The sequence below is a fragment of the Podarcis liolepis genome (assembly GCF_965112155.1).
Source record: "Podarcis liolepis genome assembly, chromosome: 3".
In the NCBI taxonomy this organism is placed as follows: domain Eukaryota; kingdom Metazoa; phylum Chordata; class Lepidosauria; order Squamata; family Lacertidae; genus Podarcis; species Podarcis liolepis.
Window position 1 is genome coordinate 80,725,562 of NC_139557.1, and position 16,565 is coordinate 80,742,126.

At 40.0% G+C, this 16,565-nt stretch overlaps 1 protein-coding gene and 1 long non-coding RNA gene across 7 annotated transcripts in view; one reads left to right on the forward strand and one right to left on the reverse strand.

Annotated features, from left to right (window-relative positions):
* Nucleotides 1–16,565, reverse strand: part of AKT3 (AKT serine/threonine kinase 3) — a 102,918-nt gene that overhangs the window by 22,023 nt on the left and 64,330 nt on the right. For all 5 annotated transcript variants that reach the window (XR_014524492.1, XR_014524493.1, XM_083496907.1 and 2 more), the window contains 5 exons: nucleotides 15,226–15,370; nucleotides 10,602–10,733; nucleotides 9,601–9,666; nucleotides 7,346–7,414; nucleotides 5,641–5,763 (listed from right to left, as the gene is read on the reverse strand). Coding sequence is in view for 3 of the 5 variants with exons in the window: in XM_083496907.1 (XP_083353033.1) it covers nucleotides 5,641–5,763; nucleotides 7,346–7,414; nucleotides 9,601–9,666; nucleotides 10,602–10,733; nucleotides 15,226–15,370 (535 nt within the window). In the remaining 2 variants the exon portion in view is untranslated. The remainder of the gene's footprint in view (nucleotides 1–5,640; nucleotides 5,764–7,345; nucleotides 7,415–9,600; nucleotides 9,667–10,601; nucleotides 10,734–15,225; nucleotides 15,371–16,565) is intronic.
* Nucleotides 15–15,648, forward strand: LOC310704037. Of its 2 annotated transcripts, XR_014524505.1 has the most exons (7): nucleotides 15–3,078; nucleotides 3,719–3,887; nucleotides 9,124–9,214; nucleotides 10,189–10,560; nucleotides 12,081–12,143; nucleotides 12,484–12,549; nucleotides 15,567–15,648. It is a non-coding gene; the product is annotated as an uncharacterized lncRNA (long non-coding RNA). The 2 variants fall into 2 exon arrangements; XR_014524506.1 differs by lacking the exon at nucleotides 10,189–10,560 and having other exon boundaries at nucleotides 25–3,078.

A 16,565-nucleotide genomic window follows, 5' to 3' on the forward strand; every position in this document is an offset into this window, starting at 1 on the left:
TTGGTTTTTCAACATTTAAAGGAAAATCACTGTTTAACCAAAAAAACACACCAAAAACACCCAGCAACTTTGTAGACATTATTACAATTTTTACTATTATTAAGAGCCAAACCAGATGAGGCACTGGAAATTGGTGATCAATTCTCCCAACATTTCGAACTTCTATTATAAGCATTTGCTGGGTCCCCAGATTTAATCGGAGCCCACAGTGCTGGGTCAATAATGTTTAACCCTTTGCCCCTGTAACATTTTCTTAATCCTATTCCCACACATACACAATACTATTTGCCAAAGAGTCAAATAATAGTTTCCGGTGGCAAATTAGATGCTTCCCAAAGCTAGTTTAAAGGGAGGGAGAAATAGAAACAGCAGGAAATTTGATCACAGATCCTTTGTGTCTTGTCTAGTTTGGCCCCATAGTTTGGTCCTGTAAGTATCATTTACAGCGTCACAGGATGATCGCCATTCTGATTATAGTATTTTTATAATATAATAATTTATATTCCTAGTTCAGATAACCAGATCTAAACTCACTTTGCATACTATTTGCAATTGTAATTAGAGAATCAAATATGAAATGAGCTCTAGAAGCAAAGGGGGGAGAGAGAGAGAGAGAGAGAGAGAGACACTGAAAGTAGTGGCCTATGAACTTTTCATTCCATCAAGGGTGATCAGCAGGACCTTGTGAACCACTTCATTTGCTGCAAGGCAAAAGTGAGACAACACAGTTAAATTTAATGCCAGCTGCTCATTTTGGTGGGCCAAATTGTAAGACAACTGCTGCTTGCTTGCCTGTTTGCGATTCCTCAAGAGCACTCCACAAGCATTCAGAGACATCAGCATAAGCCTGGATAGGAGTGTGAATATGCGAAGACCACACGTGATACATATAACTCTTATATGTATCAACTGTTTACTTTGCCATGTACAGATAAAAAAAAAATTATTCCTATTTGCTCCTCTATACAGCTACATATAAGTAGCTCTCATTGAACTCAAAATGACCTACTTCTGAGTAGTAATGCATTATATGATGTTTATCTATGCTGATCTGGCAGTCTGATCCAATTTGCCCATTACAGTGATAGAAAATACGGACAAAATATATTGTGTCACTTAGCCAAATAATAGTATTCTGAACTGTGCAGAAATCATATATAATTATGGAAGGATATGTGATCACATCATGCTAGTAGCATAAAACGAAATCAATAAACCTGCTAGATTCTAGAACAGGAATGGGGAACTGGATCTGGCCAGCAGATCAGACTCTTATCTGCCTCACCCCTGGCAGGCCAAGCTTTTCAGGTGGGTGCAGTCATCCACCTGCCGATCCGCCAATGTCACCAAGTGATCTCCCAGCACCGAAGACTCTTCAGAAGCCCCTTTTAAAGCACTATGTTGCCCAGGACATTGCCCAGGGATTTGCAGGCACCACCAGCTGTTCCTGCAAACCCCCTTTTGGCTGAGCCAGGTTTTTTGACATCATATATTACATTATTATTAAAACAAAATTATATACTGTTTAACTACAATAGTCTCTAGACAATGTACAGCAGATGTTGGGAAAGTGGGTATGGTTTGGCATGTCAGAGATGACATTGTGGGCCAAATGGGGAAGCCTGATGGGCCTAATTAGGCCCACAGGGTGGAGGTTTCCTACCTCTTGCCTGTTCTAGAAAACAGACGTTTGCTTACTGTGTGACCTTTTGCTCCCAGTGGAAAATGGAAGGCAGTCCTATTCCTTGGAATGGTTCCTCCTTCTGGATCCAGAATCCTCAACCACCAGGCCAACTAGCAGAGTGAGAAAGACCCTCTACCTGCTATGAAACACCCCACTATAGGATAAACATCAACTGTAAACAATGGGAGTCAAAAGGCATCAATTCTGTAATGCTCAGCAAAAGTGTAGAGAGACACCCATATAGTCACCCTACATATCTCTGAGACAGAGAACTGGGCGCAAGCCATCAAAATGAATTTCAATAGGAACAAATGTAAGGTTCTGCACTTAGGCAGCAAGAACCAGATGCACAAATATAGGATGGGGGACAGCTAGCTTACTAGCAGTACATGTGAAAAGGATATAGAGGTCTTGGTGGACCACCAGCTTAACATGAGTCAACAGTGTGATGCAGCAGCAAAAAAAAGGCAAATGCTATTCTAGGTTGCATCAACAGAAGTATAGTGTCTAGATCAAGGGAAGTAATAGTACCACTCTATTCTGCCTTGTTCAGACCAAACCTGGAATAGTGTGTCCAATTCTGGGTGCCAAAATTTAAGGATGTTGACAAGATGGAACATATGCAGAGGAGGGCAACAAGAATGATCAAGGGTCTAGAAGCCAAGCCTTATGAGGAGCGCTTGAAGGAGCTAGGTATGTTTAGCCTGGAAAAGAGGAGACTGAGAGGAGATATGATAGCAATCTTCAAATATCTAAAGGGCTGTCACATGAAAGATGGAGCAAGCTTGTTTTCTCCTGCTCTGGAAGGTAGGACTTGAACCAATGGCTTCAAGTTACAAGAAAGGACATTCCAACTAAGCACCAGGAAAAACTTTCTGACAGTAAGAGCTGTTTGACAGTGGAACGGTCTCCCTTGGGAGGTAGTGAACTCTCCTTCCTTGGAGATCTTTAAACAGAGGTTGGATGGCAACCTGTTATGAATGCTTTAGCTGAGTTCCTACACTGCAGGGGGTTGGACCCTTGGAGTCCCTTCAAACTCTACAATTCTGTGCCCTTATAGAGAATGTGCTAACATAGAGAATGAGCTGCTATCTCCTTCTCCAGGTGATTTCCCCACAGCCCAATATGAGTGGACAGTAGCCTCTTTCATCCAATAGGAAATAGTGAATGTGGTCACCTGGTTACCCAATGAACCCCCACTAAACATCACAAAGAGAGCTCGTACACATGGCTGTGCTCTGAATGCAATGCTTCACTCACGGCTGTGGAGCTCTCAAATTGTTACCATCCATGTGATGGGAGAGGGGATTGCTTGGTGCAGCTGGAGCTTTGGACACCATTGCAGGCCTTCTGCTGCATGAAGGTCAGCTGCCCTTCCACTGCTTTAAGAAAAGGTATGCTAAAGCACTAAGAAGGACCCATCACTGCTCCATGCCCCCACATGCCTTCCTGGCAGCTGCTCTGTAATCATTTCTGCAAGGGGGCACTGAAGCACCAAGTGACGAAGCAGCCACCTTTCCTCTTTCCAAAAGCTTTGTCCCCCACCACCCTCCTGCAGCCATTCCACACCAAACGCGAGTAAGGGGTGTGTGGGTGATACCCCCACACTACCTACAGCTAGTTGCTTCCTGCTGGCTAGGGTTTCTAGGTGGGTAGAAGGGAAACGGGAGAGGGGAGCAGCAGGGAAGTAGGGAATTGGAGTTTAGGAACCAAAAAAAGAGAGAGGCTAGAGGTAGGAAGAAGGGGTACAGAAAAGAAAGAAAGAAAGAAAGAAAGAAAGAAAGAAAGAAAGAACCCCAAATATTACTAGGTCCTTAAGGACACAGCCAATCAAAGCAACAGGCAGGACCAATCTGGTGAATTGGATGGCCCATTCCCCTGGGTGAGAAGGAAATAAGATTCTGGATCCTGCTTGCCACAGCAAGAAAGCGGGACCATCCCAAGGAACAGGACTGCCCTCCATGTACCAGTGAGAAAATTAACCTTTTCCTTATTCCTTCAATGTCACATGAAACCTACCAAAACCTTTCACAGGCTGTTTTTAAAAAGGCATAAAAATAAAATGGAAACTAGAGCACAGACTACCAGATTCACATTCTTACAAAACATCCTACAAAACGGGAAGAGGGACGATGGTATATGACATTCTCCAAACACCAGTTGTGATGATGAACCTCTTCCTGGTACACTCATATCACTCAGGGTAAGTACTTGAAAGATGCACAGTCCTTATAACTAAGATTGTGTTATAAATTTAAAGGAAAAAATCAAGTCTGATTATATGAAATAACTATATTCATTGTGATGCAAAACTCTTTGCTGTATTATGAACAGTAGGGGAGAAATGAGATCTGCCAATTAATGAGATTACAGATGTCATTGCTCTTGCCAATCTGTGAATAAGGATTCTTGTGATGCTCTGCCAAACAAGATCTACTATACTACAATATTTGGAAACGAATATTAGCGGAGAAGGATGGGCAAACTCATAAAAGAATTTCATGGAAGTATCAGCACACCCAAACTAGAGTTCCAGATTTTCAGATACTTCCTTCTGTGAGTTCAGAAATCCACCTAATCTTAGCAGTGGCAGACTGTAGTGCCAACATGGATCAGTAATATTGTTACCCCTTGCCAGAACCTGAGATTTAGAACATATCTAATATACATATAGTTTACCTACTGGAAGCACTTCAACAAGACCCTATGAAGTCAGTACCCCCTTGGTCTACAGATGCTGGTCACATCCACACCATATATTTTAAGCATATGGCTTCCCCCAAAGAATCCTGGAAACTGTAGTTTGTTAAGAGTGCTTGGAATTGTAGCTCTATGAGGGGTAGAATACAGTTCGCAGGATCCTTTGGAGAAAGTTAAGTGCTTTAAATGTATGGTGTGGATGTTACTCTTGTGTTACTCTCCTTTGGCTCAGTGATTCTACTCATCACTACCCCATTGGAGTGAAAGTTTGTTGGAGAAGACTGGGGCCCTTTAAATGAAGACCCTCCTCTCAGTGAAGACAGAACCAGTTTCTGAAACAGAGCTCCAGTTCCTATATAACAGGCAACATCTAAGCTTAGCCCTCTTGCACTACTCAGCCTAAGTTCTGCATAGAATTGCCCTTATGTTGCTTCTTCTCTGCTAAGTTCAGTGCTTCCATGAAAATACTTCAGCGATAATCTGGTCTATTGAGCCTCTTCTCCTCAGTTTCTGCCAACGCACAGGAGAACACTCTCAAAGTGGTGCACCAGTGTAGTTTGACACACCAGCTAGGATTGCTCATATCTTGGGTCTAGGATCTAATAGCTGTTGCTGGGACCACTCTAATATGGGCACTTACTGGCATATGTTTGGGACTGTCATTTTGATTCTGGTTTCTGGGATCAAGGGTTGAGGAACATTACATCCATAATTGGTAAACAGGCAACTAAAGACCCAGTTACACCCTACTGTTCAATTCTTTAATTATATTCCTCCTACTCACAAGACTACCTATCTATAACCGAAGACTGAAGCATGCATTGAATATTACACTGGACATGTGGAATAAAAAAACTGTATATTGTTTTCTTGGAGAAGCTAACTCACGAACATAAGGCACCAAGGGTTCTGCTGCACTACAAGATTTTGTGGCTGTATGGGGGCCTCTTTTACTTATATGAACATTCACATGATGAATCACCTCATTCCAGCCAAGTACACAACATACATATTCATATTCATCTTCATTCACATAACAAGGACCAACCTTCCATATCAATTGCTTAAATAAATAACAGAATACAGATATTATAGATTGAAATTGGGGTGTGGGTATTTTGCTGAACTTCAATCTACAGTGCACTTTTTTTCCTCGGCTAGTTACTTTCCTCAAAACACTGTAACTTTATAATTACTTTGTGTTTGTCCCAATAGTCTTTTCAAAAACAACATTTTGATTACTTCTCTTTTTTTACCTTGAGATCACGGTACACAATCTTTCCAGAATGCAGATAGTCCAAAGCAGAAACAATTTCTGCACCATAGAAGCGTGTGCGATCCTCAGAGAACACCCGCTCTCTCGACAAATGGAAAAACAGCTGCAGGGTAAACAGCAGGGACAGGATTGCAATAATTACTGATTTAGTGGGGGAAATTAACAGAAACATAAAACACCTCTCATCACCATATTGTGATGATAGATAGTGTACTCTCAGTGGACACTCAGCACTCTTAGACAGCAGCTGGCTTATCTTTTCCAGGTTTCCAAGGGGAAAAAACGAGCTGTTAAATCAGCATTTTAATCAATATACCAATCTTGTTTAAGGCATTCTGCTTGCTACCCATTTAACCTTCAGTTACCAGAGGAAAAAAGTGCATCATCATCATTCTCTAATTTTTTTTCTTCCCCTGTCCCCTCCCTCCATTTTTTATTTTTATTTTTTAGCAATGAAGTCATTGGGACTGTTTATTATTCATACACACAACTGCAAGGTACTACAGTACAGAGCTTTCCAAACTGTGTGTCATGGCATGTTAGTGTGTCGGCTGCAGTGTGTAGGTGCGTCACACAAATTTAACCTCCAGTTTGCTAGTAAAACTGAATTACTATGTCGCAAAATGATGCATGTTCAAAAAGTGTGTCACCAACTTGAAAAGTCTGGAAAGCTCTGCTATGGTATATTGCAGGTACAGTAAATTATTTCTTAAGCATGGCTATATAAAAGTTCCCAGGAACACTCAGAAACTATTTTCATCAGACTAATCACATGAAGTTAAAATTTTCTTTCAGACAATGCAATTCCGGTATAGCATTGCATCTGCATTGCATCTGCATCTGCATTGCATCTGCACCAACACTAGACCTAGTTTACAATACCTAGGGTTAGCAAAACCAACTTCACTATATTCTATTGTAGAGCATTGAAGGGAGTGATGGGTATGGAAGTAAGAGCCAGAAACTGAAGACTGAAACTTGCAAGTTTCCTCCAGATGAAATTTCACGTTCTGACAGTTGATTCCTGTCTGCAAGTAGACTATTTCTAGTACAAACAACTAACAATCACTCTCCTCACACAGAGACAAAATATTTACTTTAAGAGAAGCATCTACGCCTAAAGTGGTGGCAAAACTGTCTGACAAAGTTGAGGAAAATCAAAAGTAAAGTATGAAAAGAAGCAAAGTGATGTTTTATTATTTCCAAAAGCAATGTTCAGAAGCTCAATATTTTTTTAGACTTGGCCAATGAGATGCAAGAAAGAAAAGTTTGTAACAACTTTTTTTTTTTGCCATTTAGCAATAATTCAAGACACTATTTATTTATGAAAAACTCTGGCATAAGAAGTGCACTTGGCCAGGGAGGGGCCTGGACCCCCACTTTAAACTTCTAATGAACTAAGAGCACAAGAAGAGCCCTGCTGAATCACACCAAAGGTTCACCTAGCATTCTGTTCTTGTGGTGGCCTATGAGAAGACAATAAACAGGACACACTCCAGCAACTGACATTCAGAGATATACTGCCTCTGATACTGGATATAAAACAGCCATCATGCCTAGCAGCTAAAACTAATGTTTTCGTGGTTTTAACAAAGGAATACATGAACAAAGAAAAAAATGAAGATCTGTAATTCAAGGGTGTGTGTGGATCAGAACAGCACCACAAACCACATTGTCTGACTTACCTCTCCTCCATTGACGTATTCCATCACAAAACACAAACGGTCCTTTGTCTGGAATGAGTATTTCAAAGACTTAAAGAAAAAACAAACAAAAAATGCAGTTATGAATAGCTTTCATAACATTTAGTTGCATCTTTTTTATTTAATTAATGTGCAGCACAACTGGATACCTTTCTGCTAAGAAGTAAGCCACACTGTGATCAAGGACTTATTCCAACTAAGATGTTCAATGATGTCAGTGGAATGAACTTTCACAAGCACAATGGGACTTGCTGTTCCTCCCCCCCCCCCCCAAGTCTCCCCATGTACTCCAGAGTGTTGGTGGGCTCTCGGAAGCAAATTGTGGTGGGGACTGCAGCGGGGGAGGGGAAAGGCATGTCTGTTTATACGGTGGTGGGTATCTACCTCAATAAGCATAGGACTGGAGAAATAAGGTGCATAAAAGCATAATTTCTTTTGGCAAGAAAGAGTTTTCAACTGAAAGCAAGTTCAATCAGTATGCAAACCAATTAAATCCTCAAGATCTATACCACATGCTGACAAATACCTATATATGATGTGAGCAGTTATGACTGCAAATCCAAGAATTGGGACAATATATATTTTTAATGGTCATAGAATTAATGAAAGATTCCAAACATTCACATCTGAATATCAATATCTAACCAAGTCTGTATATTTATTCTTTTATTTTGATACATTTATATTCTGCTTTTCTTTTATTTCTATCAAAAGAGGCTACAATCAGGTTAAAAATAATAAAACAAACACATGTCCCATCTCACTCCACAAATCTATTAAAACAATCTTACAGTTAAAACTACCACCACAACAGGTTCAAAAGCAGCATTCATCCAATACAACATCCACTGAAACTCAAAGATCTATTGAAAACAGATGGGTGTTTTCCTAAACACTAATCCTAAAACACCAGAAGTGACCAAGTGGGAAGAGTTCCACAAAAATTAGAAGCCACTACAGAAGCATGGTGGGGGGTTTTTTGTAACATGAAAATTTCTCAAGTACAAAGACAGTATTTATAGTTTTTGCACCACAAACTTCCTTACAGCTTAGGATAAGTTAGATGAATGAGTTGGTAACAAAGGAAAAAAAGTAGCACAACTGATTACCCTTTGAAGCATTTAAAGAATGATGGGGGAAATGTAATTTGTAATTTGTACATTCTAAATCCTATCTCATAATTTATAGTTCTTGTGACTACTGCAATATTAATGAATTATAAGATCAAACAGAAGCAACCCAAACATATATCAGGATGTAAAGGAAGGTCCCATTACTGCTTCTATTTCCTTTTTAAATAAACATGTCACAGTTTATGAAGTTGATAAGAGCTGATGTCCTCCATCTGTTTAGTCCAGCACCATCATGTGGACATTAACACCGGTAATTGGCAAATCTTCAAAACATAGCTGGTGATGCAAATACTTCAAGACCAAAAATGTCTTGGGTCCTGGCAATGGATGGGTTTACCAAAGGAACTGACATCAACATGGCAAATCATCAGGCTCCAGAGTACTTTCTGGCTGCATTTATCAGGGTTCTGTATATGTCCTGTTTACATAGATCTTTTATCTATGTAATGGCTGGCATTAACTGGTGGCTATTATTTGTTACTTAGAGAAAGACTTTCTAGATAGAATAGAGTCACTACCTTATACAAGCCTGGAAATTCTTCAGAACGGAATTAATTTTTAAATGATATGAATATTTTAACAGTTTCTATATTTACCAATACTGAAGATAAACTTGTGAAAAATTAGGTAGTGAAAACACCAGCTAGCACTGAAAAGAGGAATTCATCTGACACAAATATGAGAAACATCATCTTTGAAAAAACTCTTCTCTTATACTGTAAGTACAAGAGGCTGACAAACCTGGTGGACAGTAAAACAGAAAGATGGGTCTGAATATATCACTTCCTTCTACCCCTAAGAATAAAAAAAAAGTCAAATAGGAAGTTGGCAGAGAAGACAAGGTTCTGTTCTACAATATTTATTCATTCCTCCCAGTGGTATGAAGACTGATTTCAAATCTGACATAAGATGAACTGCAACACAAATGTTGCTTTCGCTGTCTCTGAAACAGCAAGTTTAAGAGATGAACCATGTTCCAATATCTCATGCAAAAGTCAAACATGACCCCAAAGAAGGGATTGAAACAGTACTATACTGATGACAGGAACCTGTAACTTTTCCCTCTCATATAGCTTTACACTTAAAATCATAATTTATACTCACCGTCAAAAAAGGATGTCTAGTGTTTTTTAGTACTCTGCTTTCTGTAAGTGTGTGAGCCACTTCATCCTAAAGGGTAAAAAAAAATGTAATTGTAGTAATGAATATTTGAAACAAATATATTTGTACAACTACAATACTTAAGTGCCCACAGTATCTTTGCAAGGTATGAGGATGGGGGGGAAACCAGAACGGGCGAAGGCCACACAACTTTTTTCCTATTAGAAAACACAACTGTGACAATAGGAATGCTTTTAAGTTTAGTTAGGTGCTAAGTATTTGTCCTCAATATCTATGCAACCTCTCTAACCCCCAAGGTACCCACACCCAGATATGGAGTCCGTCAGCCACCATCACTTCTTAAGCACAACAGCTTCTGCAAATCACTTAACTGTACCCACAATTTTAAGCTTTTCAGGGTGCTTCATATGCTAACTAATGGTTTGGTCACTCCTAAAAAACAAAAAAACATGGATGCAGCATCATGTGGGCAACCCGGACTGGTGAAAATTGCTGCAAACTATTAACAAATCATGATTGCTTCAACCACTTGTTAATTTGTTCTAAGTAATTCTACTGCTATGTCAGCAGACAGACAACTTTCAAGATTTGTCTTATAGATAAGGTCTATACAAACAAGATTTGTAGCAGAGGAAGGAAAAAAACTGAGTAAAAACTGAGTAAAGTCAGAAATCAAACACAACAGGAAAGTGAAAGAGGAATAGGAGGGAACTGGAAAACACCAGAAAAATAATGAATATTTGAAAGTAGAAGAACTTAGCTGAAAGGAAGATCAGTGAGAGCCAGGAGAAAACGATCGGATCTGTCAGGCAGGAGAGAAAAAACTGAGGGGACTTCTCCTGCCAGCCTGAGTTCTTTACCTCCATCCCACAAAGAGTGAGGTTACCCAACCCACTTGGGTCATCACCAACAGTCTCAAATTAAGCTATTTTCAGCACATAGGTATATTTATAAGTAATAGTGTATTAAATATAGAAGTGTACCTTTGCAATAATAACTTCCTTTTTCAAAATCTTCATAGCATAATATTTTCCACTTGCCTTCTCTCGAACCAGAATAACTTTGCCAAACGTGCCTTTGCCAAGTAGTTTTAAGTAATCAAAATCATTCATTGTCTGTATGGAGCACAAGACTAGGAATTAATAGGATTTACACCTTGCAGATGTTGTATTCATTAAAATGCTACTGTCCTGCCATGAAACACCACAGTTACCAAGAAAAAGGCACAAGTGTATAGATCACATGGATGAAGTTCCAAACAGAAAAAACCCTCTGTTGTAAGGTCACATTTTTAGCTCCCTTGTTTGTTTCAAGAACGACCGATATGTATGGACAGTTGTTTGCACGCGGGAGATGTGCCCATGTATAAAATGTCAGTGATCCTATATTCCATAAGTGACTATACATTACACATAAGAATAATTATTAGCTTTGACTGATTGTTGTTGATGCCAGTTTAAAAATGATTATGAACTGCAGAGGAGCCAAGGGACGCAGAAATACGACAGCTCACTAAGCTTTCTTTAACACCATAATGCTGCTGGCTCTGAAGCTCCACATGGGCAGATTTTCTGAATGTACATGGTCTGCTGATCATATGCCATGCCAGTCACAGACTGCAGCATAATGCCAACAATCAACTTGTTTATTTTGAGTACAGAGTTTGCAAATTGTTTGTTTTATCTGTTATAAGAGAACAAAAATAAAATTTTAGCAATCTAAACAAGGCCTTAGAAAAGCAAAACATCAGTACACAAACCTTGTCTGCTATAAGAAGTTTCACAACAGAAAGAGGGATTTTATTATGGAATAATCTCATTGAAGAAAAAGCTTCAAAAAAAGGAAGGGGGACAGCTTTGGCAACTAAGGATTGATTAAAATATGTCTCCCTGTTGGTGGCTAGGCGGGAAAGAGAACAGTGTTACTGAATCTTTAATATTTGTAATGAAGAGGAAATTTCAGCAAGTTGTAGCTTGTCGTGAGCTCAAATCACCTTTTCTACAAAACCAAGTTGTAGGAGCCTGTCCTTTTTTGCACCTGACCATCTTGGGTGGAACTTGGGACATTTTAGTTATAGGTTGGGCATAAATGATAGCTTTCCAAATATTTGAAAGTTAACTATTGTTTGGAACCTTAGTAACTGGAATGCCAGGTGTAACAAACTCCTTTGATCTGCTATAGTGCAACAGTGCCACCTAGAGTGTCAGGAATTTTGTATGCCTACAAAGAACCCTAAACAGACAGCTATCCACTATTTTGTTTCCGAATGTATATCCTCAAGTTTAATCGACTTTTTTTTGTTTAAAGAGAAATATCTCACTAAAACACACATTAAGAACGCATAGTAGTTAAAGCTACCCCTTGTATTCTATGAATGCTTCATAAGGTTTTGTTAAGTTCTGTCCCTGTGGGCTTTTGGAAAGTAAATCCAAAGTTCATCTCTTTGTTTATTTTTCCTGCAGCTAAAGAGCTCTCATCAGTAGGGCTCAGAAATTTTCCAAGCAGCTGAACAGCCTAGGGCAGGGGTCTGCAACCTTTAAGACAAAAAGAGCCACTTGGACCCGTTTCCGAAGGGAAAAAAAACTGGGAGCCGCAAAACCATTGTGACATTTAAAACAAATATATCTCCGGAGCCTTGATCTGACAGCGGGCGGGAAGGTGACGTTGGGATGGTGCGTGACTAATGCACGCACCGCCCCCATGCGACGTCACAGCCATTACAGCGCCCGCCACAGTGGGGAGTGTCGGGGCGCACAATGCGCCTCCTCCCCTCGCTAGTATCCGCCCCGGAGCCGCGGCAAAGGTGTAAAAGAGCCACATGCGGCTCCGGAACCGCGGGTTGCAGACCCCTGGCCTAGGGCAAAGGAACCCAAGATGGTGCCCTACAGAAGTTATTGGACTGCAAGTTCTATCATCATTTATCACTACCATGTAATTGATTTCTCAATAACATGGGTCTCACTAAGCTATACTCAGGGTGAAAGGTAAAGGTACCCCTGACCATTAGGTCCAGTCGCGGATGATTCTGGGGTTGCGCGCTCATCTCGCGCTATAGGCTGAGGGAGCTGGCTTTTTTCCCCGCAGACAGCTTCTGGGTCATGTGGCCAGCATGACTAAGCCGCTTCTGGTGAACCAGAGCAGCGCATGGAAACGCTGTTTACCTTCCCGCCAGAGCGGTACCTATTTATCTACTTGCACTTTTGAACTGCTTGGTGGGCAGGAGCTGGGACTGAACAACGGGAGCTCACCCTGTCGCGGGAATTTGAACCACCGACTTTCCGATCGGCAAGCCCTAGGCTCAGTGGTTTAGACCACAGCGCCACCCACGTCCATACTCAGGGTAGACCCACTAAAATCAATGGACTTAAGTTAGTAATAATGCCCACTGAAATACAGCACCATGTCCACATGGCTCCATTGTACCAAAATTATAATGCAGAATTATAATGCACAACAGAACCAACAGCTGTTGGTGGACTCACACATGGTTCAGGGGTGGCTTGTTTCTTTGCTCCAATGCCACAAGCATGGCAGAACCACCTGATCTCCAATGCACTATTTGATGCCACAATAGGCAAAAGAATGGGGGGGGGATTCTTGATACTTAAAAACGCGTTTGAAAGGAAAAGCTTGAAGTAAAATCAGATTAATGATGATAAAACAATTTTTTATTTAACTTAAATAAATACTTTGTTTCCTGTACAGATTTATTCCTTGGAACAGAGCACTTGTCTTTCTTTGTTTCATAATCTGATTATGTTCTACACATAAGAGTACCATCTGCTACAAAAATCACTGGTCTTAGACATAGAAATATGTGACAAAGCTAATGTATAACATTAACTATGTACAACAATCAATGATATTAAGATATTAAAATGGATGGGAGAATAGATGCTCAATCCTGGTATCCAACAAAATATGGGCACATTTAAGGGGGTATTGCTCAATGTAGGAGAGGCTGAGTCAGTGCAAACAGGAACTGAACAGGAACAGTTAACAGTCTTGCAGAATTGTGGGGTTTTGAGGGGATATTTATCAACACCTTTTGCAAGTGCCATAGAAGGTACTGGTGGGCACACCACAATGGAAACCCCTAAATATACTATGATATAGTATTAACAACTAAAATCATTTTAGTCAAGTTGTCCAGCGTATCAATTAATAATAATAATAAAAGTGTTACCAGTAAATGTTTGCTTTCATGTTATTCTGTGAATTGCCCTGAGACCTGTGGGTATAGGGCGGTATATAAATTTAATAAATAAGAAATAATAATAAAGGGGCTTGGGAGGTTAAAAGGTCAAGGAAAATACAAGCAATATTATTCTTTAATATAATACAGACCTGAATTAACTCTGAATAATTCCTCATCTTGACAGATACAATCAGCCCCTTCCTTACTATCATTTAGGATGGCACTAAAATGTTTTTATTCATTACTGATTTTAGTTAAGGTGGCTAAGAGGCAGAAGCCTCTATTTTTATTAGGATAACTGGCTGATGGAAATGAATTAAAATATTTGAAAGGTTTCACCACTGCTATTATTACTAGCACATAGTAATATAGCATATAGTAATATGGTTTTAAATTGTTTTTACATAGTATAAGCTGAATGGGAAGATATTTTGAATGGTGACATAAATTCATATGATTTTAAAAATTTCTTTGTTGTCTACTATTAATAACTGCTGAATATTAAGACAACCTACATGAAAGGTTTTGTGTTAGTAACACCTGAAACAGTATTTATTGGTCTTAAAAGAAGTATATTTGACACTGATTACATTCTGGCTTCTGAAAATTGTTTTCCATCTGCAGTTTGTATTGTTTGGCAAGTTTTCAGCTAGCTGTCACATTTCAACATCTGTAGCAAAACATTTCATATCAGCTCTAAATATAATATTGCACTTGTGGTATGATACAATTTACGAACACCCCACAGTCAAGACCCTACAGTTACCACAAAGTCCAAAATATGCCAAGTGTAATCTATGGAAATGATCCACAAATGTTACAGTGCTGCACTGATGAGACTGTCCTTAGCACAGGCAGCTGTGCCCAAGATAGCTCAGGGATGCATGGCCATGTGACCATTGCCAAACAGCTAAGAGCTCTCAACTAGCCAGGAAACCATGAGCTTGTGGCCTTTTGTGGGGAAACACTGCAACTGATTACAGCAGTCTTGGAGGCTGCTTGGTCACTGGGTTGGAAGGGTAAGGGTCAATCCACTGAAATGGCAATCCTTTTCAGAATCAATAAAATATATTTTAACAGTACAGTTCTCTGTTTGAAGAAGGAATAATTTACGCAAAGATAGCGTATTTTTAGTTGCCAGGCATACAGATCTTTAAATTTATTTTAAGTTACAATAACAGGAATGAGAATATCATGAACAAAGCATCATTTGTCATTGTGTCTGATATGTAATGGCAATTTAGAAGGAGTTAAGCACAATTAGAATTTCTGGAATTTTAGCTTTCCAAATTTATTATAATGAAATTCACAAAATTACTGGAAAACTGAGCTCACCATAAATTACAAGCTGAAATATGCCAATGCAGTAAGATCACACTTTTTAAATGTAGGAAGGAATCCCCAATTACCTTCCTTTTATGGTGGGTTGTGGAAGCATCCATCTCCTCCTCTCCTATATTATCAATCTGTGAGGTTGGACTACAGTTCATTCTTTCTTCTTCCTGCCTCTGAAGCCTGTCTGCTACTGCTTGGATGGCTTCTGTCCATTCTTCCCTATCAAAAATAAGTCAGTTTTATTAATAAATACATTTCATAAAAATACAACTAAAAGGGACATGAGGGAATACATACATAAACTGTGTAAAATATAGAAAAAATGGAGGGAAATCAAATCACCTACTGCATTTGCCTTTCCTGTATACATTGCACCCTGTGCTCAGGTATTTCCTTTTGTGCTGACTTTCCAAAGGCAGATTTCCCATGATCAGAAAGCTGTGCCCATGAGAGAGCTACATGCTTAACAGCAGATGTAAGGAATCAACTGGACCAAAAATCTACAGCAAAAGACTATTTCATAAGAATTGAATGGTATTGCAAATGTCTGTGTATCCTGTCCAATCTTTTAAGCTATGTTGGATCTTTGTGCTCAGGACAAATGATCTACAATAACCTTTAAAGGCATGCTCTTTACCCAAAAGCTTTTCTGAATTTAAAAAAACCAGACCTGCAATATCCTGATACTATAAAGTTTATATAAAAATTATTAGTATTGATTAAATTTCTACACAGTGGTACCCCGCAAGACGAACGCCTCGGAAGACGAAAAACTCGCTAGACGAAGGAGTTTTTCGTTTTCTTAGCCGCTTCGCAAGACGCATTTCCCTATGGGCTTGCTTCGCAAAACGAAGCTTGCCCCGCAAGCTCCGGGGATAGCGGGGAAGCGCAGCGTGTCTTCCCCGCTGTCCCCGGACCTCTTTTGAAGCAAGGGGCGGCGGGGAGAAGATCGCTTCTCCCCGTTGCCAGCCCCGCAATCTCCGGGGAGAAGCGATTCTCCCCGCTGCCCCTTCCCTTGCTTTAAAATAGGTCCGCGCGCGCCTTCCCCTCTGTCCCCGGACAGTCTCCATAGGAACGCATTGATTGATTTTCAATGCATTCCTATGGGAAACCGTGCTTCGCAAGACGAAAAACTCGCAAGAAGAAAAAACTTGTGGAACGAATTAATTTCGTCTTGCGAGGCACCACTGTATTGCCCCTCATCTGAAGATCACAGTGTGGTTTACAATCACAGAAATCACAGAAACACATACCATAACAAACAAAAACAATAATACACCCAAAACCATCTTTATTCCCTCCTCCTTAGAGATACCCCTGCTCAGTAGCTGGTAGAGAGGGGTGGAATCAATGCTTCCTCTCCACTCTGGGCATAGAGCATTGGATAAGTTTTCATAGGCACACACCAGACCCT